The sequence below is a fragment of the Schistocerca americana genome, chromosome 2 (assembly GCF_021461395.2).
Source record: "Schistocerca americana isolate TAMUIC-IGC-003095 chromosome 2, iqSchAmer2.1, whole genome shotgun sequence".
NCBI lineage: Eukaryota > Metazoa > Arthropoda > Insecta > Orthoptera > Acrididae > Schistocerca > Schistocerca americana.
Genome location: NC_060120.1, coordinates 757,163,427 through 757,186,930, shown reverse-complemented (window position 1 = coordinate 757,186,930; position 23,504 = coordinate 757,163,427). Strand labels below are relative to the sequence as shown.

At 44.3% G+C, this 23,504-nt stretch overlaps 1 protein-coding gene across 1 annotated transcript in view; it reads left to right on the top strand.

Moving 5' to 3' along the window:
• The window catches only part of LOC124594405, a 226,816-nt gene that overhangs the window by 96,178 nt on the left and 107,134 nt on the right, over positions 1–23,504 (top strand). The window contains exons 2-3 of the mRNA XM_047132775.1: positions 3,514–3,704; positions 14,324–14,583. Coding sequence (XP_046988731.1) covers positions 3,514–3,704; positions 14,324–14,583 — 451 coding nt within the window. The remainder of the gene's footprint in view (positions 1–3,513; positions 3,705–14,323; positions 14,584–23,504) is intronic.

Sequence of the window (23,504 nt, the reverse complement as noted above, 5' to 3'; positions counted from 1 at the left end):
GTATTACCTCTTGCAATTTGGGTGTCCGACGTCTGCTTGGAGCACCGCGGTCACGTCTGCTGACGGAGAAGGTACGCTTTCTCGAAGCCGTTGGGTAATTGTGGCGAAAAGGGTATGCGGTAGAGCCAAAGGCTCTGGAGAACATCTTGATAAATGCGACGAGCAGCTCTTCCATTACCGTGAGCTTCGTCATGCAAACGAGTACTCAACCATGTTACTCTAACACTTACAGACATCTGAGCGTGGTTCGAACCAGTCATAGGCGTCAAATGAAATCAGCCGATCGGACGAATCCACCCGCCACTATGACTACCCTGTTGCGTACCTACTGTGTGGCGCCCCGCTCTGCAACCGCGTGCTGATATTGTCGACGCCGTAGAGCTGCTACTGCCACAGCTCTCGCAGTGGAGTTGAGACACGATGCGCGATGACGTAGGTCCCCGTTGGTGAACGGGAGACAGAAATGCGAACTCGTACGATGGATGCTTCTTCTGATTTAAGATTGAATGATTCCTTGCCCGGATATGCAGTAGTTGTTAAATCTTGTCTTATCCGCGTCGTACACACCACCAATTGCGAGGAAGCATTGTTATTATCAGTCTTCTCGTACGTTGTTGGCTCGTTGCTATGGAGTTGTTGAACCTGTATGAAGCGAGATCCACAGATACTCTTTGATCACGTCTGAGTGAACCTACGCCGTAATGTTAAAAAAAATGATCAAAAGTTCTCTTTTCAGTTAATGAAGTAGGCATTTTGATATTCAGATTAAATTGTCCTTGCTGAACAGTCGTTGGTTAGCTATCATTGATTAAATCACCTAATATTGTAGTCCACGCTTGATATTTCACTTGGAACGAACAGTTTATTATTCCTTGACCACTAAATACTTTATAAATTTCGCACTACACGCACACGCAATTGGTTGGTAAAGTCAGTTCTATTAAAATTAAGTTTCTTGACAATTACAACTTGACTTTTCAGCGCAATTGTATTATCTTCGTGAAGTCGTGTAATTGTGTCCTACTCGAAACTAACTGAGTGTAGTCCTTTGATATACGATTCACTCTTCTTTTAGTTCCAACTATTTGAAAGTCATGTCCAACATCCACTAGTTTCGTCAATAAAGTTCAATTAACCCGTTATGCACGGTTATAAGCGTCTATCAGTTCCTGTCTGTGGTTAGAAAATCAGTTTTCGAAGTTCGTGAATCACGTCACGCAAGAAACACTTCGGAACGCAAAACAATCTCGTCGCGTTCCGTACTCTCAATAACTAAGACACGAATTGTTCTCGCACGTCCTTACAGGACGAGAGTCAGCAAGCGACTTCTTCTGTGAAATAGTATTGTAGGCGTATTGAATTTCTTCATTGCGCTTACAACTCTCTTCCACATAACAGTTATCTCTGACTAACATCACCTTGGGCTTAGCTTTCAAGATATTAATTGCAATTATCACTTGGATATTTGTCCATTAATTAAATCTGAGGTTTCTTCCTCCTATTTTCATTACAAAAACTCTCAGTGATGTAAAATGTTGTTGTTATCAAAACTTCTTGGTGTTAGCTTATCGGCAGAGATGTCGTATTTTCCAAGATAAGTCTTCCCTACTTCATATTATGATATTCTGTCTTAATTGACTTTAAGGGGGTCTTTGGGGTGTTATACTACCTAGCAAACATGTTTTCAAACGGCTATAGTAGGGAACGGTACGTTTTCGGATATGGATCATTATTCAAAATATTACCTACGCACTCCCCTCTAGAAGTCCTGGAAGTTTGTTACTGGATTTTCCGAGCACCCTTTATGCGTGGTCCAAATTTGATTGTGAACTTTTTTCCTATGTCTTCATCGTGAGGGCACATGTTTACTAACAGAAGATGACACAGATAATTTCGTGCTGATTTTTTCAAACTCATCGGTGAAACTACTACACTCCTGAAAATGGAAAAAAGAACACATTGATACCGGTGTGTCAGACCCACCATACTTGCTCCGGACACTGCGAGAGGGCTGTACAAGCAATGATCACACGCACGGCACAGCGGACACACCAGGAACCACGGTGTTGGCCGTCGAATGGCGCTAGCTGCGCAGCATTTGTGCACCGCCGCCGTCAGTGTCAGCCAGTTTGCCGTGGCATACGGAGCTCCATCGCAGTCTTTAACACTGGTAGCATGCCGCGACAGCGTGGACGTGAACCGTATGTGCAGTTGACGGACTTTGAGCGAGGGCGTATAGTGGGCATGCGGGAGGCCGGGTGGACGTACCGCCGAATTGCTCAACACGTGGGACGTGAGGTCTCCACAGTACATCGATGTTGTCGCCAGTGGTCGGCGGAAGGTGCACGTGCCCGTCGACCTGGGACCGGACCGCAGCGACGCACGGATGCACGCCAAGACCGTAGGATCCTACGCAGTGCCGTAGGGGACCGCACCGCCACTTCCCAGCAAATTAGGGACACTGTTTCTCCTGGGCTATCGGCGAGGACGATTCGCAACCGTCTCCATGAAGCTGGGCTACGGTCCCGCACACCGTTAGGCCGTCTTGCGCTCACGCCCCAACATCGTGCAGCCCGCCTCCAGTGGTGTCGCGACAGGCGTGAATGGAGGGACGAATGGAGACGTGTCGTTTTCAGCGATGAGAGTCGCTTCTGCCTTGGTGCCAATGATGGTCGTATGCGTGTTTGGCGCCGTGCAGGTGAGCGCCACAATCAGGACTGCATACGACCGAGGCACACAGGGCCAACACCGGGCATCATGGTGTGGGGAGCGATCTCCTACACTGGCCGTACACCACTGGTGATCGTCGAGGGGACACTGAATAGTGCACGGTACATCCAAACCGTCATCGAACCCATCGTTCTACCATTCCTAGACCGGCAAGGGAACTTGCTGTTCCAACAGGACAATGCACGTCCGCATGTATCCCGTGCCACCCAACGTGCTCTAGAAGGTGTAAGTCAACCACCCTGGCCAGCAAGATCTCCGGATCTGTCCCCCATTGAGCATGTTTGGGACTGGATGAAGCGTCGTCTCACGCGGTCTGCACGTCCAGCACGAACGCTGGTCCAACTGAGGCGCCAGGTGGAAATGGCATGGCAAGCCGTTCCACAGGACTACATCCAGCATCTCTACGATCGTCTCCATGGGAGAATAGCAGCCTGCATTGCTGCGAAAGGTGGATATACACTGTACTAGTGCCGACATTGTGCATGCTCTGTTGCCTGTGTCTATGTGCCTGTGGTTCTGTCAGTGTGATCATGTGATGTATCTGACCCCAGGAATGTGTCAATAAAGTTTCCCCTTCCTGGGACAATGAATTCACGGTGTTCTTATTTCAATTTCCAGGAGTGTATGAGTCAGTGGTACGATTCATCGTAGACTTTGAAATACACAATAATTTGAGAAATTTTGTTAGTTACTATTGTCAATGTGTCCATAATGACATGTATTTAAGTATTCAGCTGGCTACTCCGTTTGGACACCGAGAGGCTTAGAGCGTGGCCTGCGCAGGGGCGCGGCTGTGCGAGGAGCTGCAGCTGCGCGCCCTGGGCGTGACGAGCGGCGGACTGCTGCCGGGCACGGGCGACGGCGCCGCCACCTGCTGGAGGGACGCCTGGCTCATCTTCCTCACGCCGCGCTCCGAGACCGCCGTCGTCGCCTGGCAACGCGACCTCCTCAAGATCGTCGCGGCCCGCTGTCCAGTTACGTATTGCTCCTGTTTCTCCTTGGAGGCTGGACGGTTCTGGGGAGGAAACATAGTAGAATGCTGTACTACAAATTTTCAGTGTAGGGAACTGTAGGTTGGCAGCTGTGCAGGTGTGAGCTAATTTTATACAAGCATTCATTAAAATCTTAAGTATTTTCATAAAAACACAGTCTCGTCAATAGAATCATAAACAATTAATTACAAATCAAGAGCATTTTCTACAGAACAGATGCTTCTCTGAAAGTGGCAACAACATCATGAAACAATAAAGAAAACATTTCCTGTACACTACAGTTCAAACACAACATAAATGTGTTTCACTCTCTGTGACGTATAAGTGAGCACCAACCAACAACAATAGAACTGAAAGCGCAATATTCACATTCTCCTCTCGTCGTACGTTACAGTCGGGCAATCACACACACTCGTAGGTATGGTGAGCCCCGTGCCGAAACCTGACGAGTTAACCAGCTGCCAGCCAGTCAGCAGATGATCACCAAGGATTTGCGGTGGTTACCCTCAAACTCAAAAGCCTTTCACTGTCTCCGGTTCAAGACTCAGATAGAAAGGCTGCACGACTGAATACCTTGACCCCCAAGCTAGATTATTTACGTTTTTATTGTTGTTGTGACCGCTCTAGTGGCTAGTGTTGCTGCCTATGGGTCACGGAGTCCCGGGTTCGATTCCCGGTCGGATTGGGGATTTTCTCTGTCCGGGGACTGTGTAAAAAATTCGACTGGGTAAAAATTGGGACTTTGTACGGGTGCTGATGGCGGCGCAGTTGAGCGCCGCCCAAACGAAACATAATCATTTTATTAATGTGATCTTCAGTCCAAAGACTGGTTTGGTGCACCTCTCCATGCTCCTCTATGCTGTGCAAGCATCTTCATCTCCAAAAAACTACTGTAACTCACATCCTTCCGGATCTGCTTACTGTATTCATCTCTTGGTCTCCCTCTGCTATTTATACCGCCCAAACTTCCAATACTATATTGATGATCCCTTCATATCACAGACTGTGCCCCATCAACTGATTTCTTCTTCTAGTTAGGTTGCGCCACAAATTTCTTTTCTCTCCTATTCTGTTCACTACCTCCTCGTTAGTTAACTGATCTACCTACCTAATCTTCAGTTTTCTTCTATAGCAGCACATACTTATAGCTACGCTACTGAAGTAGTCCTCCTGGGGAGGGACGGGGATGACGAGTCGGTTTGTCATATACTTACCCTATCAGCTTTCCCTAGCTCGCTCTTCACGCAGCACGGGTTGTTAGGTACGGTAAAATTTGCAACGTGTGAGTTTGTCGGTAGCACACAAGTGCTCAGAGTTACAAAATGATGCCTCACTCTTGGTCTTACTGTGTTGCAGCGCTAGCGGTTCTATGTGCCTCGGCCTTGACGTATGTCGCAATCCCCGTCTGTCAGGAATGTTTTAACGAAATGTAAACAATACCGCCCAGCGGCTTACTAGGTATATCATCGTGTCGGGCTAGCTTGCATCTACTGCCTGGTAGCGGCTAGACAAGACTTTTAAAAGGATTGACGGAACGGGAGACAAACTTTTTCGAAGTACAGCACTTGTGTTAGCCATTTATAAGTTATGGCTTCATGAGAGAACAAAATGGAAACTACAGATTTATATTTTTTATTCTTTTATCTGCTTATTCATTATAATTTCGCTAGAACTGCGTTGGACTGGATTTTGCATGTTCTTAAAGCAGTATAGCGTTTGTTTTTCATGATGCTTTCTATTATTGAAAAAATTGACTTTAGTCAGACAGTTTTCATGAATAATTAATTAGTATGTCTTTTAAATACACTCCTGGAAATGGAAAAAAGAACACATTGACACCGGTGTGTCAGACCCACCATACTTGCTCCGGACACTGCGAGAGGGCTGTACAAGCAATGATCACACGCACGGCACAGCGGACACACCAGGAACCGCGGTGTTGGCCGTCGAATGGCGCTAGCTGCGCAGCATTTGTGCACCGCCGCCGTCAGTGTCAGCCAGTTTGCCGTGGCATACGGAGCTCCATCGCAGTCTTTAACACTGGTAGCATGCCGCGACAGCGTGGACGTGAACCGTATGTGCAGTTGACGGACTTTGAGCGAGGGCGTATAGTGGGCATGCGGGAGGCCGGGTGGACGTACCGCCGAATTGCTCAACACGTGGGGCGTGAGGTCTCCACAGTACATCGATGTTGTCGCCAGTGGTCGGCGGAAGGTGCACGTGCCCGTTGACCTGGGACCGGACCGCAGCGACGCACGGATGCACGCCAAGACCGTAGGATCCTACGCAGTGCCGTAGGGGACCGCACCGCCACTTCCCAGCAAATTAGGGACACTGTTGCTCCTGGGGTATCGGCGAGAACCATTCGCAACCGTCTCCATGAAGCTGGGCTACGGTCCCGCACACCGTTAGGCCGTCTTCCGCTCACGCCCCAACATCGTGCAGCCCGCCTCCAGTGGTGTCGCGACAGGCGTGAATGGAGGGACGAATGGAGACGTGTCGTCTTCAGCGATGAGAGTCGCTTCTGCCTTGGTGCCAATGATGGTCGTATGCGTGTTTGGCGCCGTGCAGGTGAGCGCCACAATCAGGACTGCATACGACCGAGGCACACAGGGCCAACACCCGGCATCATGGTGTGGGGAGCGATCTCCTACACTGGCCGTACACCACTGGTGATCGTCGAGGGGACACTGAATAGTGCACGGTACATCCAAACCGTCATCGAACCCATCGTTCTACCATTCCTAGACCGGCAAGGGAACTTGCTGTTCCAACAGGACAATGCACGTCCGCATGTATCCCGTGCCACCCAACGTGCTCTAGAAGGTGTAAGTCAACTACCCTGGCCAGCAAGATCTCCGGATCTGTCGCCCATTGAGCATGTTTGGGACTGGATGAAGCGTCGTCTCACGCGGTCTGCACGTCCAGCACGAACGCTGGTCCAACTGAGGCGCCAGGTGGAAATGGCATGGCAAGCCGTTCCACAGGACTACATCCAGCATCTCTACGATCGTCTCCATGGGAGAATAGCAGCCTGCATTGCTGCGAAAGGTGGATATACACTGTACTAGTGCCGACATTGTGCATGCTCTGTTGCCTGTGTCTATGTGCCTGTGGTTCTGTCAGTGTGATCATGTGATGTATCTGACCCCAGGAATGTGTCAATAAAGTTTCCCCTTCCTGGGACAATGAATTCACGGTGTTCTTATTTCAATTTCCAGGAGTGTATTTGTCTGACATACTGATGTCAAATAGCCATAGCCCTAATGGATGATGAAACTGTAAGTAAATGGTAATACTACACAGAGAAACTGTAGAGACGGAAAAATTATCCTAATTTTAAACTAAGTCTTGTTCCTCCTGCCACCGAACTTCACCAATTCCCACTATATCTAACTTTACCTATCCATTTCCGTATTTAAATTTTCTAACCTAGCTGCCCGATTAAGGGATCTGACATTCCACGCTCCGATCCGTAGAACGCCAGTTTTCTTTCTCCTGATAACGACGTTCTCTTGAGTAGTCCCCACCCGGAGATCCGAATGGGGGACTACTTTACCTCCGGAATATTTTACCCAAGAGGATGCCATCATCATTTAATCATACAGTAAAGCTGCATGCCCTCGGGAAAAATTACGTCTGTAGTTTCCCCTTGCTTTCAGCCGTTCGCAGTACCAGCACAGCAAGACCGTTTTGGTTAGTGTTACAAGGCCAGACTGTTGCCCCTGCAACTACTGAAAAGGCTGCTGCCGCTCTTGAGGAACCACACGTTTGTCTGGCCTCTCAACAGATACCCCTCCGTTGTGGTTGCACCTACGGCACGGCTACCTGTATCGTTGAGGCACGCAAGCCTCCCCACCAACGGCAAGTTCCATCTACAAGTTAGACATCTATTAAAGTAAGTTTAAAAGGTAAAAGTGATACAGATTACGTCAAAATCAAAACGTTTATAGTTCGCAATGTCTTACCAGATGAAAAAATCAGCACTTTACCCGCAAGTACTTGGAGAAAATACGAACTTCCAGAATGAATTACTACTTTGTAGCGGGTTGTGCGCTGGTTTGAGACTTCCGCCAGATTAAATGTCCCAGATACGAACCCATTCCAGCATACAGTATTAGCCTGTGAGGAAGCTTCAGGTCACACATTGGTAATGGATGTGAATGAGAGGCGTCGTCCATATAAAGGCTGATCGCCTAGCAGTCATGCATCTACGAGCAGCTATTCATATTCCGTTCCACGAGCAGTAACGATTCACGAACGTCTTGTGGCAGCACTATCAGCGGAGAATATATAAGCTGAATAGAAAGTACCTTTTCACTCCAGTACTATGATCATTCGAGAGACGATATTATACAATCGGATACTAGTGCATGGCATTTCATTAATATTGCTATTAAGAAAAATTGGGACTTTGTACGGGTGCTGATGGCGGCGCAGTTGAGCGCCGCACAAACGAAACATAATCATTTTATTAATGTGATCTTCAGTCCAAACACTGGTGAGCAAGATGTATGAAACAGGCGAAATACCCTCAGACTTCAAGAAGAATATACTAATACCAATCCCAAAGAAAGCAGGTGTTGACAGATGTGAAAATTACCGAACAATCAGTTTAATAAGCCACAGCTGCAAAATACTAACACGAATTCTTTACAGACGAATGGAAAAACTAGTAGAAGCCGACCTCGGGGAAGATCAGTTTGGATTCCGTAGAAATACTGGAACACGTGAGGCAATACTGACCTTACGACTTATCTTAGAAGAAAGATTAAGGAAAGGCAAACCTACGTTTCTAGCATTTGTAGACTTAGAGAAAGCTTTTGACAATGTTGATTGGAATACTCTCTTTCAAATTCTAAAGGTGGCAGGGGTAAAATACAGGGAGCGAAAGGCTATTTACAATTTGTACAGAAACGAGATGGCAGTTATAAGAGTCGAGGGACATGAAAGGGAAGCAGTGGTTGGGAAGGGAGTTAGACAGGGTTGTAGCCTCTCCCCGGTGTTATTCAATCTGTATATTGAGCAAGCAGTAAAGGAAACAAAAGAAAAATTCGGATTAGGTATTAAAATCCATGGAGAAGAAATAAAAACTTTGAGGTTCGCCGATGACATTGTAATTCTGTCAGAGACAGCAAAGGACTTGGAAGAGCAGTTGAACGGAATGGACAGTGTCTTGAAGGGAGGATATAAGATGAACATCAACAAAAGCAAAACGAGGATAATGGAATGTAGTCGAATTAAGTCGGGTGATGTTGAGGGAATTAGTTTAGGAAATGAGACACTTAAAATAGTAAAGGTGTTTTGCTATTTGGGGAGCAAAATAACTGATAATGGTCGAAGTAGAGAGGATATAAAATGTAGACTGGCAATGGCAAGGAAAGCGTTTCTGAAGAAGAGAAATTTGTTAACATCGAGTATAGATTTAAGTGTCAGGAAGTCATTTCTGAAAGAATTTGTATGGAGTGTAGCCATGTATGGAAGTGAAACATGGACGGTAAATAGTTTGGACAAGAAGAGAATAGAAGCTTTCGAAATGTGGTGCTACAGAATAATGCTGAAGATTAGATGGGTAGATCACATAACTAATGTGGAAGTATTGAATAGGTTTGGGGAGAAGAGGAGCTTGTGGCACAACTTGACCAGTAGAAGGGATCGGTTGGTAGGACATGTTCTGAGGCATCAAGGGATCACCAATTTAGTACTGGAGGGCAGTGTGGAGGGTAAAAATCGTAGGGGGAGACCAAGAGATGAATACACTAAGCAGATTCAGAAGGATGTAGGTTGCAGTAGGTACTGGGAGATGAAGAAGCTTGCACTGGATACAGTAGCATGGAGAGCTGCATCAAACCAGTCTCAGGACTGAAGACCACAACAACAACAACAACAACAAGAAAAACACTGACATCTACGATGAATTACAGATTTATGTTAAACGGAAGGTCATTATAAACAGTTAACAGACCGCAGTGAGTTTTCACGGGCTGTATATTTAAATACGTTTGACATTCTAGACACGCATTCGACTCCACTTGACATTTGCAGCTGTTAGTGAACACCACGAGTGCACTGGCCGCCTGCTGGCTGCCTGTGTGGTCAGGGCGAGAGGCCCGCAGAGCGCTGTCAACAACCAGACGAGCACACAGTGCAGCGAGCTAGAACCCCACCTTCTGCACTACAGCAGACCCCGCATCTGTCCCATTTTTCCTCTTATTAGTAACATTTATAAACACGAGACACCAGAGGTTGAAAATACCGCTTAAGTTGTACATTTCTTTTATTATTACACGGTCGGTTTCGGGTTCTTGTAAGTCCACCTTCAGGTGTCGTACTGGAAATAACAAGAGACGAGACGTAGTTTTCACACGCCGCAATACACACAAAAACAAAACATTTCATAGAAAAGCTTTAAAAACTTTTCAAAAACATTTAGAAACCGCCGGTCGGGCTAGGTGCTGTGAAACCTATGTCAATGCGAAAGTGACACCAGACAGCACTACGGGCGACTGCCTGGGTCGGGAAAGATGCAAATAATACCAGGACACTTACACTGTGCTGTGGCCCCTGAGCGTCGCGGTGGACGTGCACCAGGCGAGGTGTGCTACCCATGAGCGCACAACAGGAAGAAGCGGATGCGAACGAGGAGGCAAACTGCCAAACCGGGGTGGCAAAACTGCTGCCATCTACTGACGGAGAGAAGAAAGCGGGGACACTAGCCAGGCCGAATTAGTGGTTTACATTTAAAAAGAACAGACCTATAAATTACATAAAAATACACGAAATAAGTTAAAAGTGCATTGTGCGTAGTAAAGGAGAGTATTGAAAAGGTCGGTATAGAACTGTTGTAAAACTGAGTGGAAGATGCGACATAAAATTATCATATAAACTGTAAAGCGCAATGACAGTTTAATTTTAAATGAGAGGCAAACAAGTTTCAAATGTAGTGGGGAAATACAAGTGGCGACATGGAACAACGAGCCATAGTCATCAGTTAAAAGAACATACACATGTGCCACTCCTATTTACAAGCTCTCGTTACTGGTCAACAGGGAAAGCATCGAAGCCTTGCGGTCTATACTGTCAGAAAGTAAGATGCTAATTAATAGCTAGCAGCAATAGCACTAAAAGGGCTCATTAAAAGTGGGGTCAATTTAAAACCTTCTAACCAACAGTCATGCTGGTGCTGATCCTGCATTTATCATTTGACGATGCCACTATGGCTGCAGAACATTAGGATTTTGTTTTTATAAAACAGATCTGATGATGGTCATTATCGACCGAAACCGGTAATATGTTAACAAAAATTTGTGACCATAGACGTAAATTAAAGAAAAGTTAATTATACGCCCAACAGGGGACTGGCCTCTATATACATGACGCCAGTCACTCAATTCGGTTGACAACGTAGATTCTTCAAAGTACTTCTCTGTAAGCTACTATTTCCTTCAGATGTTGTCAGATGACTGTATTTTACGCGTTTAAATTTTGAAGTATTCTGTAGAGATCTGTTTTTAAAATTATTTTACACTGCTGGTCATTAAAATTGCTACACCAAGAAGAAATGCAGATGATAAGCAGCCATTCATTGGACAAATATCTTACACTAGAACTCACATGTGATTACATTTTCACTCAATTTGGATGCATAGGTCCTGAGGAATCAGTACCCAGAACAACCACCTCTGGCCGTAATAACGGCCTTGATACGCCTGGGCATTGAGTCAAACAGAACTTGAATGGCGTGTACAGGTACAGGTGCCCATGCAACTTCAGCACGATACCACAGTTCATCAAGAGCAGTGGCTGGCGTATTGTGACGAGCCAGTTGATCGGCAACCATTGACCAGACGTTTTCAATTGGTGAGAGATCTGGAGAATGTGCTGGCCAGGGCAGCAGTCGAAAATTTTCTGTATCCAGAAATGCCCTTACAGGACCTGCAATATGTGGTCGTGCGTTATCCTGCTGAAATGTAGGGTTTCGCAGGAACCGAATGAAGGGTAAAGCTACGGGTCGAAACACATTTGAAATGTAACGTCCATTGTTCAAAATACTGTCAATGCGACGTGTAACCAATGGCACCCCATACCATCACGTCGGGTGATACGCCAATATGGCGATGACGAATACACGCTTCCAATATGCGTTCACCGTGATGTCGCCAAACACGGATGCGACCATCATGATGCTGTAAACAGAACTTGGATTCCTTCGAAAAAATGACGTTTTGCCATTCGTGCACCCGGGTTCGTCGTTGAGTACACCATCGCAGGCGCTCCTGTCTGTGATGCAGCGTCAAGGGTAACCGCAGCCATGGTATCCGAGCTGATAGTCCATGCTGCTGCACACGTCGTCGAACTGTTCGTGCAGATGGTTGTTGTCTTGCAAACGTCCCCATCTGTTTACTCGGGGATCGAGACGTGGCTGCACGATCCGTTACAGCCATGCGGATAAGATGCCTGTCATCTCTACTGCTAGTGATACGAGGCCGTTGGGGTCCAGCACGGCGTTCCGTATTACCCTCCTTAACCGACCGATTCCATATTCTGCTAACAGTCATTGGATCTCGACCAACGCGAGCAGCAGTGTCGCGATACGATAAACCGCATTCGCGATAGGCCACAATCCGACCTTTATCAAAGTCGGAAACGTGGTGGTACGCGTTTCTCCTCCTCTCACGAGGCATGACAACAACGTTTCACCAGGCAACGTCGTCAACTGCGGTTGGAAACTTTCCTCATGTCAGCGCGTTGTAGGTGTTGCCACCGGCGCCAACCTTGTGTGAATGCTCTGAAAAGCTAATCATTTGCATATCATAGCATCTTCTTCCTATCGGTTAAATTTCGCTTCTGTAGCATGTCATCTTCGTGGTGTAGCAATTTTAATGGCCGGTAGTGTAATTACTACCTGTATTCCAGATTTCAAAATTACGGTAATTTATTGTCGATTTTATGGTTTTACTGTTTGCTGCTCATTGTAGAGCACGTTTTATATCTGTATAATAGCTAATACGCATAAAACGTCACCTACTTTTTACTACGTTCCTCTGCTGGAGTAGTTTCAGTGCCCATTGAATCATATACGAGGGATATGTGGCTAATAAAGTTCCATTCGGTCGCGAAATGGTAGCGACAGTTAAAGGCAAAACTGTTTTATTTGCAACAGTTAGCTACACCCTCTAGCTGCTCTCTACAAAGTCGCCGCTCTGACTTAGACACTTTCGTAGCACTGTACCAGCTTCCCAGTACCCTCGTCATAGAAGGTAACTGCCTGTGTTTTCCACCAATTCTCTACGCTAATTTGCTGCGAGTTGTCTTTGATAAAACATTCTTTTCACAGCCAGCGGTTCACTTGAGCAGAAATGAAAGTCAGGAAGAGCCGAGTCCGGGCTGTAAGGTGGGTGATGAAACACTTCCTATCGGAAATGCTGCAGGAGCATCTTCATTGCCCCTACAGTGTGCCACCGCTACTTGTCGTGAATATGGAAATGCATGAAATTGGCGATCTCCCTCATCAGGCCCTCATATTTGGCCGGAGGTACTGCTTTCTAGGCATCTTTACGTGCTCACTGGCTTCTCGTAAACGAAGTTAAGGGCTTGCCTGGAACCAATATGCCATAGGGAACCTTAGCTAGTAGGCCTGCACTTTCCGCTATACTCGACGTCTTTCAGGCCAAAATGTTTGCTTCAGGAAAAGCTTCAAGACCTCCATAATCTGCATGCTTCCCCCATAACACAGCCAAGGTCAAAGATGCACTGCCCCCAAAAACAGCACTAACATCATATGTGAACTGCATTCTCAGTCCACGAAAGACATTTGGACCATCAATAAGACGCTGCGTATTGAATTGGCCATCGAGGTCAACGTCTCTTGCTTTCAAAGGAACACTGCGCCGCCAACGGCGACGATGACCTCGTCGCACAGGCATTGCAGTGGTACGTTAACACGTGGAAAACGCAGAGTATAGGGGAGAGTACAGGCCTATTATCTATGGTTCCCTATCGTACATTGCTTCCACACAAGCCCTTTGTCTATAAGAAGAAAGAAGAAACTGAATGCTGACGATTACCTGTTTATATGGGCCAAAGTAGGCAATAACAATTGTAAAATAAGGACTACTGGTGACTGTATGTTGTATTACAGACAGTAAAAATTCCTTATATCCTTTCCTAATTCCTTTTGTGACTGTATGTTTTATTATAGACAGTAAAAATTCCTTATCTCCTTTCCTAATTCCTTATGTTTCCAAGAGAACCGTGATGCGATCTATGGGAATACAAGAGACTCCGCCCAACATAACTGTGCAAAGCTTCATCGGATTGTCATTTTGGCTTCCATTTCGCGACAGATCGGACCTTGATACACAAATAGCTGTTGTACGATAAATAAGCAGTCAATAATTTGTTGGTAATGTACAGACGAAGCGACCGGAAATTTCTTTTGTCTGTCAATACATATTTTGACTCGTCCAATGTCCCTGAAGATTGTACTTCATGGTGTGATTTACAGAACACGATTTGTGAATGAGTGAATGGATATTTCAAGCTGCATTTGTCCCGCGTTCAGTGTGACTAGCAGCTAACGGCACCCTTTGTCGGCGCAGTCAGTGCGGCAGCTGCTGGTGAGCCAGTGGAAACCTGGGACGGCGCTGGAGACGCTGCTGCAGTGGACGCCGCCATCGGTGAGCACGGTGGACCTGGACGGCGAGCTGGCGATGCGCGGCCGTCGGCCGCTGCTGCTGGACCACCTGCAGGCGCAGGCGCATGCGCAGACGCAGCGGACCAAGGTCGGCCGGAGGCAGCCGCAGGGCCGCCGCCAACCCCAGGAGCCGCCCTGGCTGCCGCAGGCTGAGGCGCTTTTCAGGTACGGCACGCCGTGGCAGAACCACCACCGCGTGACCAGCTGTCAACTGCTTTTTTTACCAATCCGGAACACGAAACAAATGTCTGTTAAATATCCCTTTGGTAGGGAAGCGCTATTCCATATTTCTGTATGGTGTCAGTTATTGTAATTGCACCCCGTCTTTCAGTTGCACGCTGGACACTATCGTGTGTATATGTGTATATGTCAATGTCTGGGATCTTCTCCGAAAACACTTGGATCGATCTTAACTAAATCTGTCGTAGAAACAGCAGGCCTCACGAATATCATCTCTGTATTCTTTATAACTTCCAATAGCAGCGGAGATGGTCAAAACCGTATTTTCCCAGCCAATGGCTTGTGGGCTCCCGTGCACGGAGGGCCTGTCGTGTGGGAACAGTATCAGCGTGCCAAATTAACCAACTTTACTCAGCAGCCTCCATATTGGCCGCGACTTGTCGGCTGCCCTACATGGTTCCTGTGTTCAAGTTGTATCAACATGCTTTGCGTGGCAACCTATGTGCCCTGCGTGAGTTGTGGGAGTAGTACTGGCCTGCTTTATTGAACGGTATTGCAGGGGCTACACAAGCTAATGATAATGGCTGGAGACAGGTTGAGACAGAGAAGGAGATAGACAGAACGAGGGGGAGGAGGAAATGGACAGAGAAATGGGGAGGATGGAAAAGGCATGAGGCAGGTGGAAAACGTAGAGGGATAGTGGACATGTGGAAAGGGAATTGGAAGCATAGGAGGATATAGTCGGAGTGAAAGGGAGGGAAGATATGGTCAGGGGGTGGCAGAAATGTACAGAGAGAGAGAGAGAGAGAGAGAGAGAGAGAGATGGAGAAAGAGATGAAGAGTAACGAGGGGGAAATAGAGAGATATAGGTGGCAAGATGAGGTGGTCATACAGAGGGACGGAGAAGTCGGCATAGAGAGCAGGAGGAAGAGGAAGAAGAGGAGATGTGTTCAATACATGGGTCGAATGCGTATGCAGACGAAGGCGTGAAACGGCTAGTACATTAATAATTTTTCTTATCTTTATATCTCGCTTAGGTTTTTGCATTCAGTGCCCAGTAGTTCCAATCAGGTACGCATGCCACTATATCCATACAGATTTGACAGATCAAGGTCGAAAGGCAGAACAGAAGCGTACTAAGACGTTACATAATCCAAAGTACTTTGAGTAACCAACCAGGATCCTTGGGAGAGAAAATGATTTTGATCGTGTTCACCAGTACAGCTGAAGCTGATACTAAAATCAATGGTTAATGAAATCCAGCTCAGCTATATTATTACACATTTATGGTGTTACGATCAGTTTCATTTGTAGAATTTCTTCAGGTTGCCGAGTTATGACAAAGTCACGAGACAGTTTTACTACAAGCTCCATGCTGTAGCTTCCTGCCATACTTTCGCGAGGTGGTAGAAAGAATGTTTATGGTCAGTGTTTTTGGATTTGGTCTTTAACATTACATAAGACAAGCAGACAATTTGAGCCACGTGTTTAGCGCAACTTGCCAACCTGAAGATGTTCTACGAATAATCCATGTCGTAAAACAATAAATGTGTAATAATAGAGCTGAGAAAGTTTTCTTTAATCATTAACTTGGGAGATGAGAGACTGCCTCTTCCGTCTGCCTGTAGAAAGTTGCTTCTGGACCTCGCTGTTTTGTGATGTGGACCTTTTACAGAGTAAACACTTTATGCCGTGCGCCGCCCCTGTCTCTACTGAGTTCTGGATTTCCTCCAGGGCAGACGATTTTAGCCCCTTGAGTTCGGCTCTGCTACAGCTTATTTCTTTGCCTCTCTTGGTGTCCGTGCGGTTCTAAGCGCTTCAGTTTGGAACCGCGTGACCGCTACGTTCGCAGGTTCGAATCCTGCCTCGGGCATGGATGTGTGTGATGTCCTTAGGTTGGTTAGGTTTAAGTAGTTCTAAGTTCTAGGGGACTGATGACCTGAGTAGTTAAGTCCCATAGTGCTCAGAGCCATTTGAACCATTTTTTGCCTCTCTTGAGATATTTATCTGCCCTTTGCTGTACTCTTAAGCCATCGCCCACAAAATATCATTATTTCTTTCTGGAGGACCACCCCTGAACCACCCCTTTCGTCCATGGGACGCGCATATGGAAAATCTATAACCACCCTGGAGATTTCCATTGTGATTCTAATCAGCAATAAAGTACTTATTTTCTCCAAACAACTCTATTTAGAGGACCGCATACTTGTCCATACCGAAGAGGATTCAATCTGCACCAGTGCATTACTTTAAGGAGTGATTTAAAGTGCGACTCTTACAATAGCTGATAGCATATCAGGCAAATACCACACTTACTGGTAGACTTACTGGTAGAATAGTCAGGATGTGTAGTCTACCCACGAAGGGGGTAGCTTACAAAATGTTCCTTCTAAAAATTCTTGAATATTGATTGTCAGTTTTGTATCCGTACCGTGTATGATTGATAGAGGAAACAGAGAAGCGTGTTTGGTTAATGAACTCGAAAGCGTCACGGAGGTACTCTTTGAACTCCAATGATAGATGCTGCAAGAGAGGTGTTATGAATCACGCCTTGATTTACTGTTAAAATTCAGAGCGCGTGCTATCCTACAAGGGTCAATCAATATATGAGCTCCTCTGCATATTTGGCGAAAAGATCACGAAGGTAAAATTAGAGAGACTTAAGCTCAGATGGAGTCTTACTAACAATCTCTTTTCCCTCGGCCATTTCCGACTGCGACAGGAGGAAGGGAAAGAAATTACAACAGTATGGATAGTACTCCCCACCACACACCATAATGTGGCTTGCAAAACATAAATGTAGACTCAGTTATATGTTTTTCCCTTTTAAATTGATGTAGCTGAGTACTACGAAAAAAAAGTAGCCGCGATTAAGTACAGGTCAGTGGACAATGTGAAATGGGACCACATGTACCAATAACTGGTTTCGCTCACAAGTCCACCGTGTCTGCGGGCCAAATGGAACACCCCGTGGATATCATCAAAAAATGGTTCAAATGGCTCTGAGCACTATGGGACTCACCTGCTGAGGTCATGAGTCCCCTAGAACTTAGAACTAGGTAAACCTAACTAACCTAAGGACATCACAAACATCCATGCCCGAGGCAGGATTCGAACCTGCGACCGTAGCGGTCTCGCGGTTCCAGACTGTAGCGCCTTTAACCGCACGGCCACTTCGGCCGGCTCATTATCATCCTTTTGACACAAGTTGCATAAGTGTAACGCTGACTTTCCTGCTGCATGTTGAATTAGACAATGAATCATTATGGAGAGATAATGAACTGACCTCTTCATTTATTCAGTGTTATGTAGTCTTTCCGATCCTCGAATTTCCCTTCTGTGCTCCTCAATGTACGAATATGAATATATCGCAAGTTTGAATGGTTATGCGGAGCTAACACAGGTACATGAGTAGTATAGAACCATTGCGAACCTAACTTCATGGAGCAGTTTAGCAAATAACGCAGTCAAAGACATACGATAAGCTCGAATTTTGTCGAGCAGTAGTTTGTCACAGCTACGAGGTTCCTTACTCCCACCACTTGATTGGTGCCGTTTCTTCGGCGTCCACTATGATAGGCTTTCCGTTACCAGTATGGTGAGTTGATACCGTGTTCGAGTATCTTGCTTGGTTTCAGGTATCAGGTAACAGAACCGGTAGATCAAAAGCTTTTGAAAATAAGTGGAAACACGTTACTTGAGAGAAACTAATCTGATCCATTCGGTATTGTCCTCTGTTACCGTGTTCAAATCAGAACTAAAATATGTAGTTATAAGTCTGAAATATTAAGAACTCCAGAGACTCTTTTATGTATTTGTGCGAAACCTCGATCTATTGCAAAGCAAACTAGTACGGAGATTCTCTTTCCACATAGCGGCTGCGCGCGCTCTTAAGCTGACTGTAAGGTCTACCCATGCGAAGATCCTTGTAGAACAATCTAGACGTTTTCTGTATTCCCGCTCTAATCCTTGCCTGCTTACTCAGCCGTTTTCCTACGCGTTTCTAAGACACTTCTCAGCATACAAAACAATTTTCTATCACATAACATTTTGTTTGTTACTTGACTCTCACCTTCCCGCTATGCGCCATTTATAACCTTCCATACGTAACTTTGACGTCCGCCTACTTAGGGTCACTTCAAATGCTCCCTCCTACTTTGAGTACAAAGTAAATCATTTATCTCAAATCGCCTTATGGGTGGGGTGAAATCCTTCTCTTTAAATTTAAGTGAAACATTCTATTTTTCCTATTATTACCAAATATAAGTAAAAAGAAAACAAAGGAGAATACGTTTATAAATTGCTCCATATCACAGTTGCTGCGTTACAATTTGTTTGTGATACAACTGGGTAATTCCTAACCTCTAATTATGAGTGGGCGGCGTCCACATTGTATTCTGAAAAGGAAACCATCCGCTGTTATTGTAAATTCGGATTATAAGGTAAAAATACGTGAGGTTAGCTGAAACCATTTTTTTTTCCATTCGTGGTAGATGGTGCTGTAATCGAGAAATATTAAATAAATCTGTTTTTAGAATTAAGATTCAAAATGGTTCAAATGGCTCTGAGTGCCATGGAACTTAACATCTGTGGTCATCAGTCCCCTAGAACTTAGAACTACTTAAACCTAACTAACCGAAGGACATCACACACATCCATGCCCGAGGCAGGATTCGAACCTGCGACCGTAGCGGTCACGCGGTTTTTAACGAAATTGCTTTTATTTTCGTTAAAGATAGTATAATAATTATTGCTTTTAGTTAATTAATTTGCCTCTCTTTAACTGTCTTCTGTAAGTACGAACTTTGTTGTAGAACCTCTCTCTTATTTACGTGTGGTAATAAAAAAATTTCACTTTCAAAAGAATTACGTACATTTAAGAATTACGTGAACTCATATTAACTGATTAAGAATATTTAGTTGAGAATTAGATCCTTTACATAATTAGGCCTTGGCACACATTTTCTAAATGCAGTGGGTTTTTTGTTTTTGTTATTTTATTTACTGAATTCTATCCCGGCGTTAGCTATGGAACACAAGATTATCTCTATTAGCAGAAAATGGTTAATTATTGCCAAGCCGACATTTAATTATCACTGATCAAACCTACTTCGCTATACATTTAAGTTATTTGAAAGAACCAAAATTGTTAAATTTCAATGTTAACTAACATTAACTATCCGCCTACGAATGCACAAACGTATAATTAGTTTAAAATTCATCAGTCTCAGGATCACAGTAAAAGAAGAACAATTTCTTAATTCACTGTTAATTTTTGTCTATCTGTTCCCGATTTACGGGTTTGGTTGATTTTTCCTTTAGCGGAACAATTTTTTAAATGTGCCGCCGCTGCAAATCGATCGGTCGCGGCACGGCCCAGCAACACCGCTAAAAATGCTGAAAATTCTTTAAAGAAAGTTTATAGATGACATGGGCAAGCTAATTTACATTAATAATACACACTTTTGATGAATTTTGATATATTTAGATCAAACAATAATTGAACTCACATTAATTTGTAACGCCTCCTCTAATGGCGGCTAAATCTAGACAGAGACAAAAGAAGTCTACCCACTGATAAATCGCTTCGACACAGCTTCCTCTCGCATTCAGCTCTATACAGAGAAGACCAAAGAATACGCTGTACATGGTTCTTTTATACTACTGCTGACTATTAACATTTCTTTGTAATTTGACAATATTATTCTCCTCTGGCTAAATTTCACATCTCTGTTATCGCAGATACTGACACATTTCAAAATCACATAATAAATATAGAAAAATTACTATCCTAAATACAGAGAGAATATTACTACAAAAAATGCTACGATAATAACAAATGTCTTTTACACAAAATTCAATAATATTTTTTGTTCAATAATTACGGTATATACAACTTGCTCAGAGCGGCGTATATGGTACAAATAAACTCTTGTTCATTAATAGCGTGAGTTTGCCAGGGAGCGTTACAGGTTCCAGACTGAATTAAGAACCAACGCATTTGGTTCTACATTACATTTACGATGTACACTTAAATATTTGTGTTCTAGTCGTTGATACTGGTGTTTAAACATTACTCGAGCGTTGCAAATGTTTTTGAACAGCACAAATAATATGTGCAAACACGAAATTTCTAGCAAATGAGCTTACATCGTAAGTAGTTCTTTATTCCCTATGAAGAGGATTGTTATGTGTCCCCAAACCATATCAACACTTGAATTCCTTGGGCGCCCTCGGACCCTACCATCGTGGTGAATGATTTCGGTGTGTATTTCCGTCAAACAGCCTTAAATCTCGCGCTTGTGGCTACGCGGCCGCCAGCCGAATGCAAACCACAACCATAGTAATAAGGTAAAATGTCCATGAAGTGCTGATGACAGCACCTACTACTGGTACTCACCGAAGCAGAACACACCAATGGTGAGAGGCAAAGGGGATCACCAAAGTCAAGCACACCAGGGGTGAGACCACGGATACCAGCATGCACGGTTCGCTCACGCTTAAGTGTGATGACGAGTCTGACGTCACCGCGAACCTTCCGCCACGTGCACTGCATTGAAGCTTATAGGCACAAGGCCCGCACGTGTTTAAATCATACCAAAGTTTGAATTCAACAAAGATTTTCCAGGCTTTAGTACATTATTATCAAGCTCAAGTTTCCATAATTTATAATTGTTGACATAAGCACGTACCGTCGCATTCACGGTAATGTTTGTTTTCAGAACAAAAGTTTTGTATAGTACAAATTTTTTCATTAGTTGGTTTTCCATTTCTTTACGATCGCTTCGTTTTTGTGTCCAAATATTTCTCTCATTATTAGGCTCATTACTATGCCCTAAATCAGTACCGAGAATGGTAGATTTAGTGTTCGAGCAGCGTCAGTCTTTAATTTGCGTTTCGAAGGAATATTCAAAATCATTTTTCAAACCCCTTTTATAATACAAATCAGCAAAACGTATTGAGAAGAAATGATTATTTTCAACTGAAAAGGAATCTGCATGTTTACGAACGTTCGCCCTTTTTCGTTTTGCATCTGTGTTTTTAGGAAATTTAGGAAACTTAATTCCAAATGCAGTTATTTGTCTTCTGTGGTTAATAGGCTACACCTGGAGACTGCGCGGCAAACCATTGTTTCTCGCTTAAGACTTACTCTAAAAAAGTCCCTGAAGAAACTGAATATTGTGACATAACTCTGTACGCAGTCACCAATCACAAATAAAAACTCACACTGCTCCAAAAAACCTCTTTTTCACCCGGAAACGCCATTACAACACAATATGTTATAGCAAGTAGGTGCTACTGAGCGCAAATTGAGTTTACACTAACGTCAGCCCGCTATTGCATATTTCTCGTGGTATCTACCGTGTATTTCAGTATGCGCGTATGAGAGGCAAAGGTACTCACCGAAATCGAGCACCCCAATGGTTAGAGGCAAGAGGACTCACCAATATCAACAATTCCGAGGGAAGCAGAGACCTATTACATTCACGTAGCTGTTCCTGGATCACTCCAAACGTACACTCTAATCGGGCATTGAAGCGGATAACAATATTGTAATATACAATGAAATTTGCAACACTAAAGTAAATTTAGAACTTGAATATCAACCGTTATAACACAAAGGTTAGCAATAACATAGTAAATGAAATGTGAAATGAAATACGTTGGTTTTTATTTTCAAAATCAAACTCATTTGATATTGGTCGAATGGCAACACCTACCACGAATTAAAAACAATCGCTTGAGCAAACGAGACGTATTTTGGCGTAGAACCCGAACATGCAATAAAAATGGGGGTCCTATTTGAAAATATAAAAGCTGACCCAGCCCATTCAGGAGGAACGTTATGAGGTGGACAGTTGCAGAAACTTATAATAATATTAACTTTTCACCCAGAACGCCGTTTTTTGCGAGGTATTTAGTTGTCACAACTTAAAAGCAACACCCTATATATACAAAGAACTTTATGGAGATGGAAACCACAGCTCAGGCATTGTGAATAAAAATAAAAGCACTTAATAACGATTCAAATCATAAAAATTACGACAGTTAAAAATATTCAAAAATGATGAGATGCTTCCAAAAACCATATAATTGTTACAAGGCGCTTTATTCGCAACTTCCGGCTTCACTTCAAGAATACAAAGAACTTCTTTTGTAGCGGTAGATACACAGAAATACAGATAGTGTAGGAATTCAACAACACCAAAAAAATTTATAAGTTCGCACAATCGTATTTTCGTAATGTAGATGGATAATCGCAGAGTCCCAGCATTCGGTAAATTATCAACGTTAAGAGTCAAACCAACACGTGGTGGGCTGTTACAATAAAACTGAGTACACCAAAAAGACGCTTGTGAAATTGTGCAAATCATAATTGGTGGATGAGCCAGGCCTAGAAAAAAGCAGAGCAATGCTAATTCACATTCCAGAATGAGATTTTCACTCTGCAGCGGAGTGTGCGCTGATATGAAACTTCCTAGCAGATTAAAACTGTGTGCCCGACCGAGACTCGAAATCGGGACCTTTGCCTTTCGAGGGCAAGTGCTCTACCAACTGAGCTACCGAAGCACGACTCACGCCCGGTATTCACAGCTTTACTTCCGCCAGTACCTCGTCTCATACCTTCCAAACTTTACAGAAGCTCTCCTGCGAACCTTGCAGAACTAATTTAATTAATGTGAACGGGGAAAATTTGCATAGAAATTAATTAAGTCTAGGGAAAGTAACGTAAGCACACGGGAAATATTATCCAAAAAAGCGATATTACATTACGGAACCGAATCGTCGAGAATGAAGAAATCTGAAAAACAGCTTATTAGATAATATCCCGTAGGATATATTCCAGGATTGGTAGACACCAGCTGTATAAAACCGATATAAGTAAAACTTAAAGTCCTGTGTGT